Source organism: Gymnoscopelus braueri, assembly GCF_963280865.1.
Source record: "Gymnoscopelus braueri genome assembly, chromosome: 19".
In the NCBI taxonomy this organism is placed as follows: Eukaryota; Metazoa; Chordata; class Actinopteri; order Myctophiformes; family Myctophidae; genus Gymnoscopelus; species Gymnoscopelus braueri.
In genome coordinates, this window is record NC_137621.1 from 33,974,247 (window position 1) to 33,998,372 (window position 24,126).

General features: G+C 39.7%; 2 protein-coding genes across 3 annotated transcripts; both read left to right on the plus strand.

The window, feature by feature from the left end:
* Positions 1 to 1,372: 1,372 nt before the first annotated feature.
* Positions 1,373 to 13,401, plus strand: LOC308075316 (RING finger protein 145). The gene is made up of 11 exons (XM_080415113.1): positions 1,373 to 1,615; positions 2,939 to 3,224; positions 3,627 to 3,735; positions 4,016 to 4,107; positions 4,362 to 4,603; positions 5,163 to 5,338; positions 6,210 to 6,350; positions 6,969 to 7,151; positions 7,434 to 7,581; positions 10,792 to 11,148; positions 11,242 to 13,401. The coding sequence occupies exons 2-11, from the start codon at positions 3,056 to 3,058 to the stop codon at positions 12,334 to 12,336; spliced, it is 2,712 nt and encodes a 903-aa protein (XP_080271239.1). The 5' UTR covers positions 1,373 to 1,615; positions 2,939 to 3,055; the 3' UTR covers positions 12,337 to 13,401.
* A 1,870-nt stretch (positions 13,402 to 15,271) lies between these two features.
* Positions 15,272 to 23,822, plus strand: LOC308075141 (ubiquitin-conjugating enzyme E2 D2-like). Of its 2 annotated transcripts, XM_080414791.1 has the most exons (8): positions 15,272 to 15,686; positions 18,699 to 18,762; positions 19,407 to 19,438; positions 20,058 to 20,135; positions 20,856 to 20,961; positions 21,407 to 21,500; positions 21,751 to 21,801; positions 22,654 to 23,822. In XM_080414791.1, exons 1-7 carry the CDS (start codon positions 15,663 to 15,665, stop codon positions 21,797 to 21,799), a joined length of 447 nt encoding a protein of 148 aa, XP_080270917.1. In that variant the 5' UTR covers positions 15,272 to 15,662; the 3' UTR covers positions 21,800 to 21,801; positions 22,654 to 23,822. The 2 variants fall into 2 exon arrangements, with proteins under 2 accessions (XP_080270917.1, XP_080270918.1); XM_080414792.1 differs by lacking the exon at positions 21,751 to 21,801 and having other exon boundaries at positions 22,654 to 23,821.
* Positions 23,823 to 24,126: the final 304 nt, after the last annotated feature.

Sequence of the window (24,126 nt, forward strand, 5' to 3'; positions counted from 1 at the left end):
CCCCCCCCCATCACCCCCAATTTGTTTCTGTAAATGTAATATTATTGCTTTTAGTGTTGATGCTGATGTCATGAAGTTGAATTGAGTACAATGGGCCACAATGGAAACAAGCCCCTGCGCTTTTACTTAAGAATATATACATGTTTTTTACTGTACTGCCTACTGTTTTCAAACTGCTAACAAAGTATTCAATCAATCAATCAATCAATCAATCAATCAATCAATCAATCAATCAATCAATCAATCAATCAATCAAGCAATCAAGCAATCAAGCAATCAAGCAATAAATCAAAAGACTATAGCAGTGCCTCAGCAGTTCCTCCAGCAAAAATATTTATAAAAAATTAGGAAATATAAAATCAGTAGGCTACTTATTAAGAGGTGGCCTGTGATTGTTGAGTATTTGATAGGACGACAAGTGGTGAAGGGAACAGAGTTATGGTATGGAATGATTGAGAGACAAAACAATGTGCTTAAATTATATGATCTCCACTGAACTTTGTTATCTCAGGATAAGTTGAATGTGAGAGAATACCAACTGATATTTTGTTGTTATCAATCATGAAGAGTTAGGAAATGTGTGTATTATTTCAGAGTCAGATTCTGATGATCCTTTTATAAAGAAAATAGGCTATCAGAGAAGTATGTGAAAGACTAGACAGCAGTACTGCTGCTCTATATTTTACAGTATATTTAATAATCTTATGGATTGTTTCAGATAACAGTGTAGAGGATGGATACAGTCAGGGGCCCACTATTCCGGTTACCAAGAGGTTCAGCACAAACTGAAGAGACTGAGAGAAAATGAAGAGGTTGTATCAGCTTGCGCCCCCACCCCTTGCAGTTTCACAGGGAGGTTTCTTAACACAAGGTCTAATAATGTATTAATGAGCATTTATAGTGCATACAAGCGTACAATGCAACATTTTGCCGGCTGGTCTATTAGGTTAGTCTCACTGCAGAAGTCACCAAAATGGAAAGTTTTAACAGTGCTAAATAAAAAGAGAATTCCCCCAATTCCTTCAAATGCTGTTTCCACATGTGATTTGGTCCCAACTGCCTGCCTCTAGTGTTATGGAAACCTTCAATGGTGCTCTGCAGTGCAGTTCAGTGCCACACAGCTAGCTTGCCAGCCTTGCCTCTGCAGCTTTTTTGAAAGAACATCAGATGGCCTTCTCTCTGTGTTTGATGTAGGATCGAAATTACAACAACGATGAAGAATAACGTGTCCTGTGTCACATTTCAGGAAGTGAAGTAGATATTATAATTTAATCATGGATTTCAAAGGCTTTTATTTTGACGTGTGAACAACCTTTATTTTGAAATCGTTTGTGTATGGTTGACATGACGTGTATTACACACAGGAAATAGCCACGCAAGCGACTGCTGGAATCACAACATTGCGTGTGTCAACTGCTTTATGTAATTTAATATCTTGTTTATTTACTCTAGTGTATACAGCCTTCATTTCGTTGTATCGCAGAATGTCGGCATGCGCACATTTCCAAACAGTTTGCGTGTAACATGACAAAATGTTGCCATTGTGCGACCTAACCAGCGGCACCTCGTTATCAAATGGCTGTCAGTCCGACTAAGATGCGAGATGCTTCGCAAAGTAGGTACACGAATATCTCTTGGCTGTTTTATTTGTGCACACCACAATTACTTGCTTTATCGTTGTGTCTATGTGTGCATTGCTATAGCCATGATATTATGTGCAGTCAATTGCACCTCTTCAAGAAACAAGGAAGTCTCCAGTGGTGTAAAGTAATTAAGTACATTTACTCAAGTACTGTACTTAAGTACAGTTTTTGAGGTATTTTTTACTTTACTGGAGTATTTCCAATTTCCTGTACCTTTTACTTCTACTCCACTACATCTCAGAGGCAAATATTGTACTTTTACTCCATTACAATTATTAAAACTTTAGTTACTAGTTACTATGTAGATTTTTATTATTGTTACAAAACATACATGAATCACTTCAGCCCTATACATTTCGGCCATTTGAAAATAGCCGCATATACAAGGATCTGCTATTTTCAAAATATGATTTTAGACATTTTAAACTTGTGAAATGGGACATTCTGCATAATGAGTACTTACTACTTTTTGTACTATAAGTACATTTTTATACCAATACTTTTGTACTTTTACTCAAGTAAATTCTTAATTCTGTAACAGAGTATTTCTACATTGCAGTGTTGATACTTTTACTTAAGTAAAAAAAATGAGTACTTTTTCCACCACTGGAAGTCTCAAAACCAGATACAAATTGATGGCCTGGTTGCAACTTGATAAGAGGAGAGTAATGGAGCATTAAGACGACTCTTCCTGTAAGAAAGCCACACAGCTTTCTTCCATTTATTGAATGAGATACATTTTACAATGTGTTGAATCAGCTGGTAGCGGATAGCAATCAGTGTAGTGTTTAGGAAGCACAGTAGAACAACTAGTAAAGAGTGCCTTGACTTTCAATGACAAGTGACAGTAACCCCAGAAGAGTGGGCACCTGAGAAGTCTGGGTTGGCACCTCAATGTTAAATTGGCAATGTTTTTTCCTTAATGAAAAAAAATAAAGGATGTATATTTTGGAGAATGGTCTGAAATATGGCCAAGTTTACATGCTTGAACATTTTACATTTAAGGCCTAAATATTTCAACAATTGCAACATATTGCTACAAAATCTGATCATTATAGCATAAACAATTAAACAATTTTGTTTATGATGAAGGGTAAATTTAGGTCTGATAATGATGTACCGTGCATGTTCAAATCATGTATACATCACATTTAAGACTATTTTCCAAAGCATACTTTTATTCTTTACTATTTAACATTTTGGAAAGAAAATGGTCAATTTCACTTTGAGGTTCCCAGACTTCTCAAGTACCCATCATCCTGTATCCGTGAGTGACAATCCCTTGTATTTTGCAGATGACTAGAGGACGAGGCAGTCATGATGCTTGTAAACTCTCCCATGGCACAGTGACAACATCCACTGAGCTCAGCATGTGAGACAAGCTTTCTCCTCTCCAAACAGTGGATCTCAAGATGCCTCGCCTAGAAGAGTTTGCCAATATTGCCCTTAGGGTTCCAAGCATATTAGTGCTGGACTTATTGTATAAATGTGACATTGATGGCTTAACAGAACACCTCAAAGCCAAAAATGAAGACATGCTTTTCAAGTACAAATATGTAATTTGGAACATGTATTATCTGGGTATGTATAATTCACCTTTATCACTTACACAGCTGTATTGCTTGATCATATTAGTATAACCAATCTCTCTTAGTTGATATTAGAATTACAACACTATTAATAGTCTGCTGACTTTTGACTCAACCAAATAAGAAAGCCAACGTGACTAACATCAGCAGAAGCTAAAAAACAAACCTTAAAATAGTTGGTTTCCTAACTAGATAAAACTGTTCAGATTGAAATATAGTGTGTTGTAGTGTACATACTGTACATCGCATGCTATATCCTATTTATTTTATATTTTGTTAACATTTCTCCATGTGTATCTATCCTCCAGTTGACACTCCCTCTGACCTTCAAAGGTGAAGTAAAAAACAACAACAAAAAAGCAACATAACATGAACATCCTTGTTTCTCTTCCAGGTCACCTCATAAATGTTGTAGTGTTGGTTCTGCCACTGAGACACATTGTGACACTCTACCTCCACATCCTTGCTGCCCTTCTCCTATATGTGGGACATCAGATTTCCAAGTACGGTGCCCTACTACTACTAGTACTAGTACTATTACTACAGTACATTTCGCAAACATACTGCACAGACAGAATCGGTTTTCTCACATTATATGACGATGCTGGGCTGCACACACTGATTGCCTCTCTCTCTGTATTTAATATCCTGTAGCCTGCTGATCTTTGTGTGATAGTGTTTTGAATCAAAGCCCTTGTTCACTGTTCACTTGTTTACACTGATTTTTAGAAGCATTGCACAACCTCACGGCCAGCATGTTTGTCGTGTTCATGTCATTGACAGGGATTACGTGCGTGAGGAGGTGATGTACGGTTATGAAGGAGCTTTGTACCTGGATTCTCTGGCTTTCAACCGATTTGTCTCTGCTCTGACAAGTGAGTCCCAATGTCACATTTGTAGTATTGAGTCTATAAAACATGTCTATTTGCAAATGGTCCCTTTTAAATTTAAATTTGTCTTAACTACTATTACCTTTTTATGTTTTGTAAAACCCATTTCAGATGAGTACTACATGAATTAATTAATTGAATATTATTGTCAGTGTGAATTTCATTTGTACATATCAACTTTCAAGACGTTGAAAGGCTTACAGCTCTGTTAATCTGCCTTGTGCCTTGTTTTCATCTAGGTCAGATTATTCTCAGCACTTTGTGTGCCTTTCTATTGAAGACCAGAAAGGTGTGGCTGTTTTCTGCCCACATGCTGCCCCTGCTGGCCCGGCTGTGTGCGTCACCCCATGCCACGCTGCTAACTGTCAACTCCTTCTCCATGGGTCTTACTGGAGTTGGAATAGTAATATTCCTCCTCTCAAATCTCTTTGTGCCATATCGCCTTGCCAGGGCCGCCTACTCAGAGATGCTTCATTTGGAGGTAATTGATTGTACTCTAATTGTCAAATGCTTCTTCCCATCTCTTTTATGTTTGATTACCATTTCTCAATAGATATAAGCATTAGTCTCGCGTAGCCAGACAACTATTCCACAATCTCCGAATGCTATATAGAGTCTGGAACTACAACTCCCGTAATCCGAGAGAGGAAGCTGTCATCTGTTCGTCATTTCCGTTCACCAAAATATCTTAAAATATCTTTGCATTCATTTTTTCAATTTCCATTTCTGCTAAGCAGCAAGCTGTATATGCTTAGATGATTTTGATTTATATTCTGATCAATTTGCGCGACTGTAAAGACGAAACGGAAGTGGGGAGCTTCGTTGAAGTGCAAGTATTGTTTAGTACTTAGCATCATCAAGGTCAACAGTACTTATCTGGTGCAGATCTTTTCTTTTTTCTTTGTTTCATATTCCACGGAAGATGATGTTGATTTTGTCTTTCTCAGATGTAGTTTGGGGGACATAAAAAACACAATACAATCGCTTATCAGAGATAATATTAGCTGTAATCAACATGTCTCTGGCTTCTATTTTCTCAGGTGATTGAGCTGTACAGGCTCCTGGCTGTGGCCATCTCTCTGTGGAACCAGTTTGCTGTCCCAGTTCTGTTCAGTGTTTTCTGGTTTGTTCTATTCGTGGTCCAGCTGGGCTCAGACACCATGTCTAGCAACGCCTCAGCAGGTCATCAGGGAATTATCTTCATTGTGCTTACAAGGTATTTTAAGAAGATCTGTATGTGCACTGTGCATCAGGAGTTGCATTTGACCGTTTATTTATTTATTTTTAAGACAAAGGCTGGAAAATGTAATTCCCCCCTGACATTTGGGATGGTAAAAAAAACTTTTCTTTTCACTTTGCAATACATAAAACATCAGCAGAAATCAGCTTGTTCAGCATTGCCGGGGTTATTGTGCTGACAACGCGTCGCGAGATTAGCGTGTTCAGGTTTCGGTATCTAGCATTGGCCACATTATTACGTGGGTGAAATAGGCTCTATCTCCATCTGCTTAATGCTGTTACATACACATTGGTCATTTCTTTCTTAATTTCTTAACACAATAAATGTTTGGAAACAGGAATAAAGGTATCTTGTGAAGTTTAAACCTATTTTTTTAAACAGTTTTGTAGGTCAACGGGTGCCAGAAATGTCGCTACTTAATTAGTTGGGTCGTTCCGGTTCGTTCCGGTGTACAAGATTAAACCTGTTTGATTTTATGTGGACCAACTGAACCAAACGGTATAAAGTACGTCATTATTAGATGTCCTGGCAAATAAAAAACTGCTTACACCAGCTGTGTCGACAATGTTGCGTTTACTTACCGACAATGCTAAATACACCTGGTATTGCATTAGTAATAAGCAATATGACAACGAAATTAACATTATTACTATCAGAGAAGGAAGGGAACGACTGCATTATGCATGATCAATGCAGTCACGTGTCATGCAGTTCCTGGTTTCTGATTTTTTGTTTATGTCCCCCTGTTTATTCTAATATCGATATGGACATGAATAAATTAGTGTGTGTACGTTATTGATGTTTTTTCCTTTGCGTCCCTGCACACCCGCTGTCCTTCCCTCCACAGTGTCTCTGAGTGTTGTTCCACTCCCTACTCCCTGCTGGGCCTGACGTTTGTGGTATCATACCTAGCTCTTGGGCTGCTTAACCTATGCAAGTTCTACTTGGGGGGTTATGCAGCTGTTCAGAATGAGAACGTCATGCACAGGTGAGTCTGACATTTGTGCTGCTTTTTCAGTTTTTGCTTAATTTGCACAGGAACGTGTAGGGAGACAGTAAGCTAAAAAAAGCTAAAAGTACTGTTTGGTCTTGGAGAGGGTGTAGACAACCACGTGTCTCCTCCGATGCACATGATGGTGACAGAGATAGTCCTCCACACGAGTGCACGGACACCAGGCCAAGCCTGAGTCTCCAGGGTGGTGGGCACTATGCATGAAACACCTCTCTAGAGTGACTGAAAGCCCAGGCATCTGGAGCAGTGTTGTGTATTTATGTACTGTATGTATGTATGTTTTTGTTTTTATGTACACGTATGTATGTCCCCCTCAAAAGTATTCAAGCTCGGCTACATGCATGACATCATAAAGCAGAACCACTTCTGGCCGTAAACGAGGACTGGCCGTAAACAAGGTGTTTCTAAATGTTGATACAAAACGTATTTTTGTTTCAGAAACGTTGACATTCAATGTATCTGTGTTTTTCTCTGCCGACAAGACTGCAGCCGTACAAGGAAGGTCGAGCAAATAGATTTTGTGGTCATCCGTTTCATTTGTTTCTTTTCATTTCATTCATTAATTTTGTTTCATTTGTTTGTGTCTCTCATCAGAGGTGTGACCGAGGGTGTCACGTTGCTCCTACTGGCACTTCAGACGGGTCTACTAGATATGCAAGCCCTACAGCGCACCTTCCTCCTCAGCATCATCCTCTTCATCGTGGGCACTTCCACTCTGCAGTCCATGATTGAAATCACGGACCCAGTCATTCTAGCACTGGGTGCATCCCGCAATAGGTAACATAGAGAGTTTATTTCCCAAAAAAGTATCCATTGTTATTATTGTATTCACAAAATGCAACAACCTGCATATTATAATATTTATAATAATTTCTATAATGATAATTGTTTTATTAATCAAGGGGTTCAGTTACCAAACATCCTTCAAAATGTAATGTAATTTGTTTGAATGAAAGTCCTTAACCTCTGCTACCAACACTATAATGTCTACAATATACAGTATGTACAGAATACATATACTCAACAATGTTCACAATGTTTGTAATGCATTTGCTTTAGGAGCCTGTGGAAACACTTCCGTGGCCTCAGCATGTGTGTGCTCCTGCTGGTGTTCCCAGGAGTCATGGCTTATAAAATCGGCCAGTTCTTCCACATGGACTTTTGGCTGCTCATACTGGTGTCCAGTTTCATGCTCACTTCTCTTCAGGTAAGAGAGTTACAAGACTCATTCAGCATTTTAAAGAAAAGGAAACCTTGTTTAGTCTTTTCTGTAGCTTTACTATACTTGTGTTCTATACATCAACTCCTCATTGCATATTCAATTTGCATGTAAATTACTAAATGACTGTGCCTCTCAGCTGCATATCCAGTTCATAGGAAGCAAAGTTGTAATGCTCCTTGGAAGGTGTTATTGAAAGACAGGTGGTCAACTGGTTATTGCACATCTATAAAGAGCTGTAGCTGTTGTTGTTATTATTACCTGTGCTCCTGAATAGCTCAAGGGACAGAAAATGTACAATGGCTGTCGGGCTTAGTCAAAAAGTGGGTGAAATTCGTTTTCGTGCATAGTTCCCATCGTATCGTTATTTCCATAGAAAAGTCAGTGCGTTGTACAGTGTATTCTAGTACATTCTTAGTGAGACCAAATCATAGCATACGTTTATATTCTTCAGATAAAAGCGTCACCCATCACAGTGGCGCCGGAATGGGGGTGTCACACAAGATTCCCTGCACTTTTCAATATGTCTGCCCCTGTTGTGTACAGTGTACACACACAATGCAACATATTGGTTGCTTTTACCATACTGAGCACTGTCTCGCGATTAGGTAATGTGTTACCTGCTGTGTAGGCTATATAACAGTCAATGGCCACGTTTCCCAAAGAGATTCGTAGAGATGCTGCGTTGAGCATCTGCGCAGGTTCTACTACGGGTCTTACGTGTGTCCACACAGTCTGCGCAGTACCATAGCAGCCACGTAGATTTCAGGTCATGCGCAGCCTACGCAGCTTGCGTAAGAGCCTGGGACCCGACGAAACCAACGCTCTACCCTCATTAGTAGCAGCTGGTTGTGCCCAACGTGCAATCGCTTCCCACGTCCACGGCGTTACGTGTCTGCTAAAACTACATTTGGGAGACAGAATGGCGTATCCTACTCTCCTCCTACTTCTGCGAGAGGCGTAGCCCTGCAGTGCTGCCCTACGAAGCAGTTTGTTACTAGCGCCCTGGGGCGGTAGTAACACCCATCGTAGCGAAATAGATCTATGAAAAGACCGACCGACCACACACACACACACACACACACACACACATTTAATTTATATATATATGTGTATATGTATATGTATATATATATATATATATATACATATACATATACACACATACACACACATACACACACACACACACACACACACACACACACACACACACACACACACACACACACACACACACACACACACACACACACACACACACACACACACACACACACACACACACACACACACACACACACACAGGGCAGGCGGCTCCGCTGCTTCTAGCCCTGGTTCTGAGCGTTAGTGGGTACAGCCACACATGTCCGTAAAGCGTCCGTCAAGTTGCCGTACGGACGCCGGAAGTCCCATCCACTCCCATGTTAAGTTTAAAACCGGAAGTACCGTTCCGTTTTTTTTTTTTAACATGGGAGTGGATGGGACTTCTGGCGTCCGTACGGCAACTTGATGGACGCTTTACGGACATGTGTGACTGTACCCAGAGAGTTCACTAACGCTCTATGCATGAACCCGAAGTTTACAAATTGTACTCTCACGGATGATCCGATCGTCTGATAAAGATATTAAGCATATGCCAAGTTAACTAAAGGTATACAAATGATGCTGAGCTAAACATGTTTCCTTAATTTCGAAGTTTTATAGTTAAACGTTATGATTAAAGTCCCCAGTTCCTCTCACAAAGTGACAGCTCTTGCGCTCGCCATGTTTATGAACGGTTAAAAAAACTTTTGAAAATAGCAGATCTACAAGCTCACAACGCCTCACAAGCTTGTAGATTTGCTATTTTCAAAAGATTTTAATACATATTAAATTTGGGAAATGGGACATTCTGCATTCCTTTACTTTTGGTATTTTAAGTATATTTAATTTACTTGCATAATGGAGACACTTTAGTGTTTTATATACCTTGCAGATGTCACCTCACCGCTGTAATTTAATTCATAAATATATTATTCAAAAGTTGTATTTGGAGTGGACTGCTTCAGGACATCTGACAGTTGGCTCTGGTATTTTTATGATCCATTTCACTTTCGCAAAGGGTGTTTAAACTGCTGTGTAGCGCAGGACAGCACTACGTAGTTTACGTAGGCTTTACGTAGACTTCGTCCAGGAGGTGTTCACGTGCATGCTGTCTCGCGAATGTAGTTTTAGCACACACGTAATGAGAACCTACGACGATGGTGCCTCCTGAAGCCAGTTTAGATGGCACGTTGGGCACACACAGCTGCGTGGCGGGGTTGCTACTGCGCAGGTGCGTGGAGGCTCTTACGCAGCTTCTAGGCTGCGCAGGAGCTCAAATTCGTTTGGGAAACCCGGCCAATGGCCACTAGGCTACCTGCTTTGCATAAAGATCACTCACCTCAACTACTTTTTCAGAGTAGCCTACAAACAAAAATGACCTGGAACACACAAAAAAACGTTTCCAAAGCAAACTTAGCTATTATTAGTTTGGCGGTGTGTCTGATGGTTTGAAGAACATCTCTGGGTTTTGACACCTTGTTACATGACATCTCTGACTGTCAATAAAGTTATTAAGAGATTTCAATTCAAATGTTAGATTTGGGGCTTAAATGAACAGAACAATGAGAGAAACTTGGTGGACAATCGCTGACAGGACATTTAGCAGGACTATTAACATGTTAATCAGAGATCTTGCTTTGCCCATCGCCTGCTTTCTGTAGCAGCATAGGTAGGTTTGATAAGTATATTACATATTAAGATAAGCATATATTGTACCTATATGCATAAAGTAGGTTGCCTGCTTATCTTCATATTGTACATTATGTACTGTATATAGGACTACATTTATAACAGTTTTCAAAACAATTCATGTTGATCAGAATCAAAGCAGTTGTCTTACTTACATACTATATTAACACTTACATACAAAATTAACTCTTAATGCAGGAGGCAGGACCAATGATGAAATATGCAGGACTAATGACAAAGTATGTGGACAAAGAGTACTCGCATCAGTGCAATATAGGACTTTGCACAACACACAATCAGTCAGTAGACTAAACCACACACAACAAGCATAAACCTGACAGCATGGTTACTGTATTCCCTCTATCTAGACAAATATTGTAGAACTATCCAATAAATTGTTTCTTTTTCTATTCTATTCCTCAGGTTACAGGCACCATGTTGATCTATTCCCTCTTCATGGTGGAGCTCTTCCGCACCGACCCCATCGACAGCCTGGACGAGGTGATCTACTGGGTGAATGCCATCAGCAGAGTGCTGGAGTTCATGGTGGCCCTTTGCGTGGTGGCATACGGAACATGGGAGTCACTCTTCGGGGAGTGGAGCTGGATGGGTGCCTCCGTCATCATCGTCCACTCCTACTTCAACGTGTGGCTTAGGGCGCAGACAGGCTGGAAGAGCTTTCTGCTGAGACAGGAAGCGGCCAAGAAAATCAACAACCTGCCACGAGCCACACCTCTGCAGCTGCAGCAACACAATGATGTCTGTTCCATCTGTTTCCAGGTGGAAATATATTAACATTATTAATTATTAATAATAATTATTGTTGTATTTGTTGTCTTTTTTTATTAATTCAAAAATATCTAATTTCCACAGGAAATGAGCTCTGCTGTGATCACATACTGCGGACATTTTTTCCATGGCAACTGCCTCCGCAAGTGGCTGTATGTTCAGGAGACCTGCCCAATGTGCCACCAGTCGGTCCGACCAACATTGATCAATCAGAATGAGGGGGCAGGCGACACTCAAGCAGCAACACCATTTCAAAGAGATGGACAGGGGACAGGGGCAGATCTCGCTGCAGAGCAGAGAGATCTCTCCACAGGGAACGTTGCCTCACAGGAGGCCCCAAGTAACCAAGCAGCTCCTGAACCCATAGAGGAGCAGGAGAGGACACTTAGGTCTCAGGAGGGAGCCTGTGGTAATGGTATAGTCGACGGTGACTGTCCGGACAGCCCGTGTCGGAAGGCTGTCCAGGGCCTCCGTTTCAGCTCCAGTGGTGACTTTGTCGGCTTCACTAGCCCAGTATTCAACTGCCCTTCAGGGAGCAGTCCTAGTTCTCACAGGCCATGGGATCAAATTTCTCCTGTTGAAACGCATAGCCCGAGTGAGGAGGAAAGCAGAGAGACACTGCAGACAGAAGACGAGCTGTGTTCTGGAGCTGTGGATTCCGAAATGAAAGGTTTGTCTTTCCCATTGTACTCTGCGGACACTGTAAACCAGGACAATGTGGAGAGCATGTCTGATGCTGAGAGAGCTGGACCTTGCACTCCACTTGAAGGCCCCACTGCTAACTCTGTTGTGATACCTCAAAATAATGACAGTTATGGTGTGAGCTGTGAGGAAACCCCTGCACCCATTATAGCCAAAGGTGACCTTATCAACAGCAATGAATCAAATAACTCATATGATTTGGAAAAAATTGATGCCCTTTGTTTAAATGGCCCTGATGCGCCACTACTTGAGGAAACCCAGGAGACTCATGTAATTCACAGCAGGGCACAAAGTTCTGACCAGACAGCTGGTCAGAACAATATGATACCTGTATCACTGGTATCACTGTATAATGCTGATCCAGAAACATCTCAGCCTCCTGATCCAGGCCTCACATGTCCCAACTGTGGCAGGATATGTGATTCAAAAGTCGGGCTTTATAGTCATCTACAATGGCATAGCCGCCAGCAAAGATGACCACTGACAAACTCTTCACAGCACAAGGAAGCTACATCATCTTCAACAACAATGGACTGCCAGAAGAACCTGTATCACTAAACGTAAACGGTACTGTTCAATGGATGGAAACGGCACAGACCGACCAACTCCCTGAGGCCGTCTCATGGCATATGAACACTGCTGGGCAAACATCTAGCATCAAAGGAAGCAATGAACATATTATATAAATATGTATTTGGCAACACGGTATTTGCTGATATTGAGTGTCCGAAAAGAGACCGTACAGACTCAGACATGACAGACCGTACAGACTCAAAGAGGCCAAATCAATCGCACATATTTCCTGGCCACTAGTGGATACTACCTCCTCTTTCACAAACACAGTGGAGTAGTGAGTGCCATGAATCAGTGCCTTGGGTGTGAATTGATTGATTAAATACTTTATTAACAGTTTGCAGATTGTACAGAGGTACGGTTTACAAAGATTGTTAAAAGGATAACATAAAAAGCCCTAGGGGCTTGTTTCCATTGTAGTCCTGTGTATTCAATTCATTAATGAAGGGAACAATGTTTATTTTTTTTTTGTGGGCAGAAACATGTTTGCCATGGGCCAATATGGGAAAATTGTGTTATTTTACTGACAGACTAATGAATGTGTTGATATAAAAATGTCTGTCTGGGCTTGAATTCACAGGCATAATGGTTCAGGGTCAAAGTGATAATTTCACTATACAGAAATTGTAAATAAATGTAACATAAATTTAACAAACTCTCACAAGTTAGGATAAAACATGTTTAAAATGAGCATTGGACATTTTTTCATTAATTTAAAAATGTTTTCATGTTTTTTACAGTTTTGTGGGACAAAATGGAAAAAAAACTTGAGCAGTTGACTTTGTAGGTCCTGAAGCAATGATTTGTATCAACAGGCTCTGTTTTTCAGTATTAATTCACTATTGTGACCCTTTAAAAAAAACTACTTTTCTACTGTAGTCCAATATAAATTAAACCATGAGTGGTGATTGTCTTCTGAAATGTGCTGACAATTATGGTCAAATGTATTAATTAAAAAAATATATATGACATTTGTTTTGTTATAATCATAGGCCAAGGTGGTTGAAAGGAGAATGACAAGTCTGTGTTTTTCTTGTAACCTTAGCATGCTGGTAACTAGTCTAATCTACATCACGATCCTTCTGTCACTTTTACAAGACTGTAGTAGACAGTCACAACATGATCGACCAGTTTGTTTAGGTATCCCCCCACACTCTTGTCTGTCACTTTTTTCCCTTTTTTTTTTTTTTACAATTTTCAAAAATAGATCTACAAACTCATTTGTGAGCTTGTCTACTTTCCATAGTTTCTATTCTGTGTACACAATGTACATGGTTACTAATTTAACAATCTCTAAAAAGTATTTACAGATTAACCCAGTAGTTCCTCTCTTGTTCCTCTGCCTAACACAACTAGCCAATCACAGCGCCACTGTGTCAATGCTCCCGGGCTATGGGATCTAGGTTCCACAGTACGTGTAGGTAACATCTAGCCCGTTAGCCAGGGTTGCCATGTCCGCTTATTATAAGGGACTTTGGACCTTTTTTGGGGTAAAGTTGCTTGTTGCGGTTTTTTTTGATTGATTGAAAATTTGTATTAGGCAAAAAGAATGTAAAACATCACAGTTACATTTATAATACTTTTGTCTAAAAGGTCCGTCCTAAAAAGTCCTTGCGGACTTGTTTCTGTTGAGGTCCTTGGTATTCATTTCATAGACGAGTTGCGTTTTTTGGGGCTTTCTAAACTAAAAGTACTAAAGTGTAGTTGCTTTATTTGGTCTTTGATTGATTGAAATTTTGATTGATTGAAATTTTTATTAGGCAAAAGAATATAAAACAACACAGTTACATTTATAATGCTTTTGTCTAAAAGGTCCGGCCAAAAAAGTCCTTGCGGACTTGTTTCTGTTGAGGTCCTTGAGTTAATTTCATAGACATATATAGTAGCAACCAAACAGTTCAAAAATCAACATGAAAATACAGATAATACAGAAAAAATACCACTATGTACAAAAAAAAGCATTTAAAAAATATATGTACAAAAAAAGGGGGGGGAGCATGGAAAAATAAAAATTATATACAAAAAAAGCATGAGGAAATACAAAATATGTACAAAAAAGAGGAGGGGGGGGGGTCGTCTGTCTACAGGGAAACTGGTACTAGCTCCTCTTTCGGCCTCCAGAAAGATGGGTTTTTAGGGCTGTTTTGAATGAGCCCAGCGAACTGCATTTTTTGAGGGATGGGGTTAGACTATTCCATTCCTTGGTGGCTGTGCTATAGAAGGAGAATTTGCCCATGTTTGTTTTATGGGTGGGTGGTACCAGATTGTTGTTTACGCTCCCTCTAGTTTCGTGGCTGTGGGTGTCACTAACTTTTTCGAGGTATTTATACAGATATGCGGGTATAGGGGGCATATCGGGCAAATCTGCATTTACAATTTTGAAGACCAGACCCATTTTTAGTCGTTTAACCCTGTCTTCCACCCTAAGCCAGCCTAGGCTGGCAAAGTGAGTGGGAGAGAGGTGGGTCATGGGCCCCAGTCCGAGAAGTAGTCGGATCAGTTCGTTTTGGGAGGTTTGAAGCTTAGTCTTCAGTGGTCTTGCTTCCTAATGTTGTTTAAACCAGTGTTTCTCAAATCCCAATTCCCAAATTAACATATATTGTCTGTTTATCTCAATATTTCATGCCAGGGACCCATTATACTTTGTGTTGTTAATAAATATTATAGTTTTAAATGTTGAAAAAAGCAGATCTACAAGCTCACAACGCGCCGCATCGCGTAGATCGCCATTTTCAAATATTTAAAGGGCGAAGGGCTCGCTTCTTCTGGGGTTGTTTTCATAGCCCCGGTTGCTTATTTCTCTCTTAAAACCTGGCAACTCTGCACGTTAGCATAGCACACTGACAGTATCGGGAAGAAACCAAAAGAAGAAGCGAACCTTTTGTTGTCTGTGTAACTTTCAAGGGATAACGCGCTCACCTTAAACCGCTGTCGACTTTTACAAACGACCGAGCATTACACGTGACGACACAGAGGAAGTAGTAAAAGCTCCTCAAAGCGACTTGATAACATTTGTGGCAAATGTAAGTGAGATAAAAAATAAAAAAAACAGGTAGCGCTATTAGCAACTCGGCTCATACGTAGTTTAGCTTTGCTAGCTTGAGAAGTAAAAGGCCCCGTCATCCTGAAATTATCGTAAGGTGACATTTGGCCAACAACCCTGGCATATCCCGGTCATCGCGTGGACCTGAAAACATTCACACCACCAGAGAGAACATCGAGCGAGGAGGATGGCGCTGAAAAGGATCCACAAGGTAGGACCTTTTAGCCTGGGGTTAGCAGCCCTAGAATGAAGATACAGGGATACTGAAGTGACGTCACAAACATGTAGCTTGTCAGTATGACTAAAATAACGGTACGTTATACTGAAAAGGGCGTCGGTGCTCCACAAAGTACGTCGTTTTACTCTTGTTGAAAATAATTTTGCAACTAGTCTTAAGTGACAGGCACAATCCAAGACTCCATGACAGGGTTGCCATGTTCGCTTATTATAAGCGACTTTGGGCTTGTTTTGTTGTTAAAGTCGCTTGTAAATATTGGTGGTTGCGGATTTGTGGGCTTGTTTCTAACGTGTACTAGCTTATTTGGGCTTGCTTCACAATTTTTTAATTATTTTAACCAGTGGTCCTCTAGTATTCTCGTGTAATGGACCCACAAGTTAATATGTATTTGTCCCTAACGAGGGTTGATTGTTTTGTTTTATTTTATTTCAAGATTTTTTTTGGGGTAAAAAAAAGATCCGACGCGAAGTGAGCTTGGAGGTGGGCGAGCTTGTTGATCGGCTATTTTCAATGTATGCAGTATATGTTGTAAGTGCTCATAATAGTGCCCAAGCTGCTTCTTTGGGGCTTGTTTTCATAGACCTGGTTGCTTATTTCTCTCGCGGAATCTGGCAACACTGGTCCATGAGTATGAAGCATTTCCGCTAGTTCTGACGTCACTGACGAACCCTTGGTCAACTTGAACCTATTAGCCCCGAGCTAGCCTCCCATGTAGTACTTCTGTCTTACACAGCTGTGTGACATTACATGCTCATAGTCTGTTGATCACTTGTCATGACGTGTGTAAACATGTGGCCTTGTTGTCTCAGAAGTGTTTGATGGTCTTTATTAAGGCAACGTTTAAAGCTAATAGTAATCACCGACTGACTGTCACACAGGGATGGAGGACACGTTTAGCCACCGGCGTTTTTCCCACAAGCTATTCAGCTAATTACATAACTTGCAGTGCTGGAAGGAATACTCACATGTTACCTTTTAAGTAAAAGTATCAATACTGCAATGTAGAAATACTCTGTTACTAGTCAAAGTCCGCTATTCAAAATGTGCCTGAGTAAAAATATTTGCATCAAAATATACTTAAAGTACCAAAAGTAAAAGTACTCTTTGTGTAGAATGTCCCATTTCACAAGTTCAAAATGTATACACATCTTTTGAAAATAGCAGATCTACAAGCTCACAATGCGTCACATCGCGAGGCATTGTGAGCTTGTAGTTTTATCGGTTATTTTCAAATGGCCGAAATATATATCCACAAGTTTCCTAGGGCATGGTGGGCATCGATACCTGATCAAATCGACAGGAAGTGATGCCCACCATGCCCTAGGAAACTTGTGGATAGGGCTGAAGTGGTTAATGTATGTTTTATGATAATCATATAAATATGCAGTATCTAGTACCTAAAGCTGTCGAATAATTGTAGTGGAGTAAAAAGTACAATATTTGCCTCCAGATGTAGTGGAGTAGAAGTAAAGGTATTGAAAATTGGAAATACTGAAGAAAGTAAAAATACTTAATCATTTTTCTTAAGTACAGTACGTGAGTAAATGCACTTAGTTACTTTCCACCACTGATAACTTGTTTGCTGAAGACGCCACAGACGCTTTGAACAGGAAGAGGACACCTGACAATTGCTGAATCGTTGTAATACTTTTTGCATGCAAACATAGCCGCAGCCAGGAGCTGCTTGGCACTGACAATACTTCTACTTGAAAACCACACAGACGTGATCTGGCTGCCATTAACCTGTGACAATAAGCTCTCATATTAATCACACTAGTTTAAAGTTACTGGAAGTCATGACTGGCTTGCTAACTGTGAGCAGTCTTTAATGATACAATTCCTCTGCTCTGGCCCTATTCACATCAGACTGTGTTGACACTTGACAGTACTGGAAATAGGTTGCAAAGCAACAGCTTACATTATGCCCCCCTTGCTAGCTTGAACCTTCCAGAGGAAAAATCCATAAAATGAATATGTAGTACTGAGTGACAGGGAGGCCCAGGGCTGGGCGTTGGCCCCCACCTCTCTAAAATAGCTGTAGACCTAAAAATATCTGCAGAGATAGTAGTAGTTGCCGTTCGAGACGAGTCTCATCTTGCTATCAGTCCTTTTTCAAGATAACTAGTCAGCCCCTTGCCCCTGAGCAGATGCATAACATAAATAATGATAATGAACTTTATTTGTTTAGCTTTTCATACCTAGAAATGCAGCTCAAAGAGCTGTACAGTACATAAGGGGGAGGGCAGATGATAAAACAAGCAATAGAGCATTATAAATGAAACTGTGTATGTTTCTACAGTAGCATCCCTCTCTCTCTGGTGTATCTTCTTGTGTTTCTCTCTACTACAAGGCTGCATGTCAGCATCTGATTCTGAAGGAATGACCGGGACCATAATCTTAACTAGTCCAGGACTCCTTTATGCTATCTTTGACAGTCACATCACAGCAGGGGTGTCACGATTCTCCGAATCCACAATCAGATTTAACTTTAGATTTAGTACTTTCAGCATAGATAGTGGACATTGTCATTGCATATTGTTAATCTAACAAACTAGGCATGCCGTTACTTGACGATGGGATGATTTTTCATTTAAATTCCTCCACCATCTCTGACAGTGCCCATGTTTTCTCAAAATGCAGGGACTAAAATACTGGACCCTCGGCAACATCGGCTTGCTTTTTGTCACGTTCTTGAGATTGTCAAGTACTGCCTTTACAAGAGATGTTCTATATAGACCCATCACAAGATTGAGAACTAGGCTATCGCAAACTAGTTTGTAATTTCTTAAGTGTGCATAGTGCAATATTGTCATAATTAATTATTTTCATTCAGAATCGTGACTCCCCTACATGACACACATGTGTCATGATGATGTTGTCTTTTGTTATGGTATTTATTTGAGTCTTATCGTTTTGTCTGTTAAAAGTACATTGTCTCAAGCTCTGTCCATGATTGTTCTTCTTTCATTATTATTATTATTACAGGAGCTTAACGACCTGGCCCGTGACCCTCCAGCCCAGTGCTCTGCAGGCCCCGTGGGCGAGGACAGTAGGTGTCTCACAATTTAAGTTCAAATATGACGCACAGAACTAGAGCTAGGTATTGAGACTGTATATACTGTACTAACGATATAGGAGAACTAGCCTACACCAATTCATAACACGTATTTTTTAAGCTTTTGAAAATATTGAAAACTTTAAAATAAGCTGTCAAGTTCTTTCAGTCCTGCATAGACTGAAACAACTTGACAAATATATTGTACATGAAAGTACATGGAAGAAGAATCATTGGGCAACAAATATGTAACGGAAAGAAGCACAATACAGTCTTTTGTTTACAAGAGAACTACCACCGTTGGTGTCCAGTGAATACATTTATTTATTAAGCATCCAAATGGAAAAAATAGTTTTAGATCAAATTAAGGCTAGAAGCAAACTAGAAACGGAGAGAAGAAATGAAAGGGAAAAAAAAAATGCCCTGACGGCCATAGCTGCAAAACAGACATGTTACTGAGAACATGCAGCAGGAGAAAGGGAAATGATGTCAGATATGTTCCCAGAGCAGTGTTTTTCAGCCTCGTTAATGACTTTGTATCTGTGATGTCATGTTCCTGACAGATGTTATGCCTCTTTTATGTGGGTTCAACTTAAGATAACTAATCATAAACTCTTATCTCCTCTATTCTCTTTCAGTGTTTCAGTGGCAAGCCACAATCATGGGACCTGTACGTATAAGCTCTTCATGTTGTTGATCACAGTGATGAAAAAACAAACAAGCACATTTTTCCAAAAACACAGCAGCATGAGTTTCAGGTTATTAACTCTTTCAGTGCCAATGAAATAAAAAAATTATTGCGAACTTTGCCAGATTTTTTTTTGTTTTTTTCAAAGAAAATAAAAAGTGCTTAGGAAGCGAGATACAGCCTTTTTCAGTTTTAGGTTAAACAAAGAGTGGATGGAGCTGCAAATCTTCAGATAATGATATCTTGGGTTCTGAACACTTTTTTCAAAAAAACTAAAAAAAAAAAAACTCGGGATTTCTCGTTCTGGCACTGAGGGTATAACCCAAAAACTCGGGATAACTCGGGGTCTGGCACTGAGAGAGTTAATATGTGCAGAAGAAAAAAAACAAGATTTATAAGATGGACAATAATGGAAAGACATGTCAACAAAGACTGTTGAATTGCATTACAGAGAGCGTGGTTGAACATGGTATAATGCTTCTGGGTGATGGTGCAGTTTTTATCATGAGATTACGGAAGTATATTTGATAAGACAACGTTCATTATTGCCAATGGGATCCGATGTTGTCTAATAGGTTTTGATACCTTTTGTCGCCTGCAGAATGACAGTCCGTACCAGGGAGGTGTCTTCTTCTTGACGATTAATTTTCCAACAGACTACCCTTTCAAACCACCCAAGGTAAGTCTGCTCCGCACAGAAGATTGATCACAGCTAAAATGTACACAATTAATATATATTTTTAGGCAAAGTCAGAATCACACAGAACTACCAAGTGTAAAAAAGGCACTATATACAGATCTGAATATCACTCACCCTCTCTTGTACAGTATGAGCTTGTTCAGAACAGATTCACTAAGTACTACACGTCACCTACTACATAAAATGAATACTCAGAATCTTAATACTACATTGGCAAGCCACTGTATCATTTAGGTTCTAATATTTTGTATAAACATGCATAATGGATAGTGGCACAGGGGTTTGAAATCTAGAAGGTTGTGGCCCTGTGCGCTGCTCCATGTAATATCTATTGGGGTTTGTTCTAATGCTATTATACCAGAAGTGGCTAATGAGCCAGCCTTCTGCTTTATCTCTCTCTGTCATTGTCCATTTGGCTAATTCAGGGCTGCACAATGAATTTTCTATCACAATGTTAGTTGTTGTAATAACTGGTTGTATACTGTTTATATGGCAACACATCATTTCAGTTGGAAAACTCACTCATTAGATAAAATTGTCACTATGTGGACATAATATGGTGCAAAACCTACAATTGTGATTGCTGTCAATATTTAACAAAATCACAATACTTGTTTTTTTTTGTCATATCGTGCCTATCTAGTCTGGTTTGCATATTAATTCTTTATCTTAATGGCTTGTTATTTCTTCTTTTCCCAGCTTGCATTTACGACAAGAATCTACCACCCAAATATTAACAGTAACGGCAGTATCTGTCTGGATATTCTCAGATCACAATGGTCTCCAGCTCTTACTATTTCAAAGGGTATGATTTCTGAAGATTTAACATATTCTGTCACTTTGTTCACAAAATATAATGGATGTGCTGGAAACTGGAGTTAAATCTTAATATCCTGGGCGCAGCTGAAACATTGACTTTGTGGCATACTAACACACATGGTATGGGATAGCAGGATGATGGCTGACATTGTAATAGATATAGAACATAATTTGAGAATAGAACTTAAATTGTACATCATTGAATATGCCATTAGAATCATTATTATTTCACACTGATCTACATTTAAGTATGTTAAAGAGAAACACCTGAACTTGAAACATAATTATTTCTCACAGCTCACCTTAGATGTGATTTAGGTTTATTTACATAAACAAAAAGACTTTAAGTCTGGATACAAAGTTTTCAGATGATGATCATCATAATTTGTTGGAAAGCTACAGGTAATCAGTTTTCCTTTTTCATCCCACAGTACTTCTGTCCATTTGCTCTCTCTTATGTGACCCAAACCCAGACGACCCACTAGTGCCAGAGATTGCACGAATCTATAAAACAGATACTCAGAAGTAAGTACTGTGTATATAGTATATTATTATTAAATGTATAACCTTTTTTCTCTTCTAGGAAATAACAATGTAAAGCAGTGGGTGTGTAGCATAATCTATTTAACACATACAGTATGTGTTATTTCAGGAACTTTTAAATGAGTAGAAATTAAGCTATACTATCCCTTGTATATGTTATGTACAATGGTTGCAATGTACATTTCATAAATCATAGTGTGATAGTGTGTATAACCCAGTTTCACTCCATCAGGTATAATAAACTAGCTCGGGAGTGGACAGAGAAGTATGCCATGCTTTAGGGGTAAGGCCAAGAGTTAGCGTTGCACCTTGGCTAAGTGTTATGGATGTGGTCGATGTGTTTGTGATTCTCTGGTCACATTGGTGTAACCAAAGGCATTTGCTGGCTGCCTCTCCCAATGTCCCTCTGCATTCTATTAAGTGTAAAGGCGGTTACACACCGGCGAATATGCGAATATACGCAAAATTCGGACTCGTTCCGAATAATTATAAGACGCTTTTTCGCTCTGCGAAACTGGTGTGGAAGCTTGCATTGACTTTATAAGGTTTTTAAAAAAAACGTATTATTCGCATGAAAAAAATCGCCCCGGTGTGTAAGGACCTTTAGTCTTGGGCCTTGGCTCTAGTTCACCAAATTTTGTATGGCTGCAGTGTGGGGTTCTGGATATCAAGGTTGTTTGGTTACTTACTGACTGACAGGGGCGAATATACTAATCACTGTTTGATGGGTAAAAATAAATGTTCATGGTTTGCTTTGTTGGCATGAAATGTTGTTTCTTTTTCAACTTTAATGAACATGTTCCTATGAATGTCTGTGTAAATGGTAGTAGGTTCATTGAGAAACATAAATATGCAACAATTGGAGTGCATCCAATGCTTAGTTGATTGCAGTGTATATGCTAACACTTGAGATAATGCTCAGCTTGTGTGCACAATCCACTATAAATTCAGTGTGCTAAGGTGTTGGTATGCACTGCAGCAAATTCTGAACACTGGCAACAAGGTTACTAGTCTTGTGGATGCATAATAGTGAGATGATCCAATAGCTTATTTATTTCCACAAGAAGAAAATGTTTTGTTTCTGTGTGGTGAATGTGTAGGCCTTGGCTGATATTTGTCTTCCTCTCTTTCACAGATACAGCAGAATAGCAAAAGAATGGACACAGAAATATGCAATGTGATGCCACATCCTTCAGAAAAGCTGGTGGGGGAAAACATTTTGCTGGATCCAACTTAAAATCCTCAGTTCATTTCCCCCCCCTTTACCTTTTTGGTTCGTTAATTAGAACATTTGATCCCTGTTCCTCCAACTTTTCCCCCGCGTGCTCATAAGAAGATAGTGTTTTCTAGGTTGGACACGTGCCAGGATCGGTGAAAGTACAACAATTGTTTGTTTAAGGAGCCCATTGCCACAGTTGTGAACTCTGTTTTGATTATGCACCAGTAAGAGAAGGCCTGGCTTGCCTGCACTGACACTTGTTCATTCAGCCCATAATTAATGATGTCACTCATTACTCCGAGTCTGAACACATCTGAGATGCTGACCCTGCCCGTCTCCCTTCAACAATAGCCTGTATGCCAGCTCCATGGAGCCCTGCCTAAAGGTACCTGGTTGGAGGCCCTGGTTGAAAATGTCCTGGACTAGGCTTCCCAGGGTTTTCATAGCTTTAAATAATTATTCAGTAATTGCCAAACAGCATCAGAAGGATCTCTATTGGGAAATATGCCCTCAGTCATCGACCCACAACTGTGTGACCGGTTTAAGACAAAATTGAGAATTGTTAAAGCTATGAATGCTGCTGGATTCATACCCTTGACTCTTGTATGTAGGTATGTGAGTCCTAAGGACTGGTGTGGCTCTTCTAATAGTATTAGAAAACCCATACTGCAAAGAGAACATTTGTATTTTAATCCACAACAAAGTGTGTGTGTGTGTGTGTGTGTGTAAAATGGAGCACAACAGTATGTATCAATGTTTAAGGAAAATACAGTATAAGAAATTCAATGTTGTATTTTATGCATGTTAATTAAAAGGTAGGCTATATTTGTTTTATCTGCAAATTAAGTGGATTGTAAGGCTAGGTTGGAAATGTGGTGCCCTCTCAAATGCTTTCTATCATTTATTTTCATTATTTAGAAGTTAGTAGAAGATCTATTAGTTATACACCCACTTGAACACTGTCTTCTTGTAGCCCTGGCATTTTGAGGCAAAGGTTGATAATCAACTTGTGCTTCTGTCTGTTTTTAGTTTTCCCTTCAATAAAGTTGCTTAAAACATGAAATCTATAGTAATGCTTTTAACTTTTCATTTAGGTGTTGAATATAAGGAAAACCAGTTATGCCAAGACTTGTAGAACCGAAAGCCAAAAAGATCATTTAGACACATTTTTATTTTAATAAGTGTCAGGACTTGTGTGTGTCACAACTGTCAATAAATCTAGTCTGGCACTGGCCCATTTGTGAGAGACTATATGATCTATCTGCCATTTTGTGTTTGCTTCAAAAACGTAATATCTTCTTCATATCTCTGGACAGAGTGGACACATGATCATTATCATGTCAGATTTGTCATTTCATATTCCATTCTGATTGGCTTCTAGTCTGCAGG

Bases quoted from the DNA above. Each gene is read 5' to 3' on its own strand.
- LOC308075316 (XM_080415113.1), top strand. From the start codon at position 3,056: ATGCCTCGCCTAGAAGAGTTTGCCAATATTGCCCTTAGGGTTCCAAGC. The intron at 7,152-7,433 runs GTAACATAGAGA...CATTTGCTTTAG, and splicing joins CTGGGTGCATCCCGCAATAG to GAGCCTGTGGAAACACTTCC. The intron at 11,149-11,241 runs GTGGAAATATAT...TAATTTCCACAG, and splicing joins TCTGTTCCATCTGTTTCCAG to GAAATGAGCTCTGCTGTGAT.
- LOC308075141 (XM_080414791.1), top strand. From the start codon at position 15,663: ATGGCGCTGAAAAGGATCCACAAG. The intron at 18,763-19,406 runs GTAGGTGTCTCA...ATTCTCTTTCAG, and splicing joins AGGCCCCGTGGGCGAGGACA to TGTTTCAGTGGCAAGCCACA. The intron at 19,439-20,057 runs GTACGTATAAGC...TGTCGCCTGCAG, and splicing joins AAGCCACAATCATGGGACCT to AATGACAGTCCGTACCAGGG.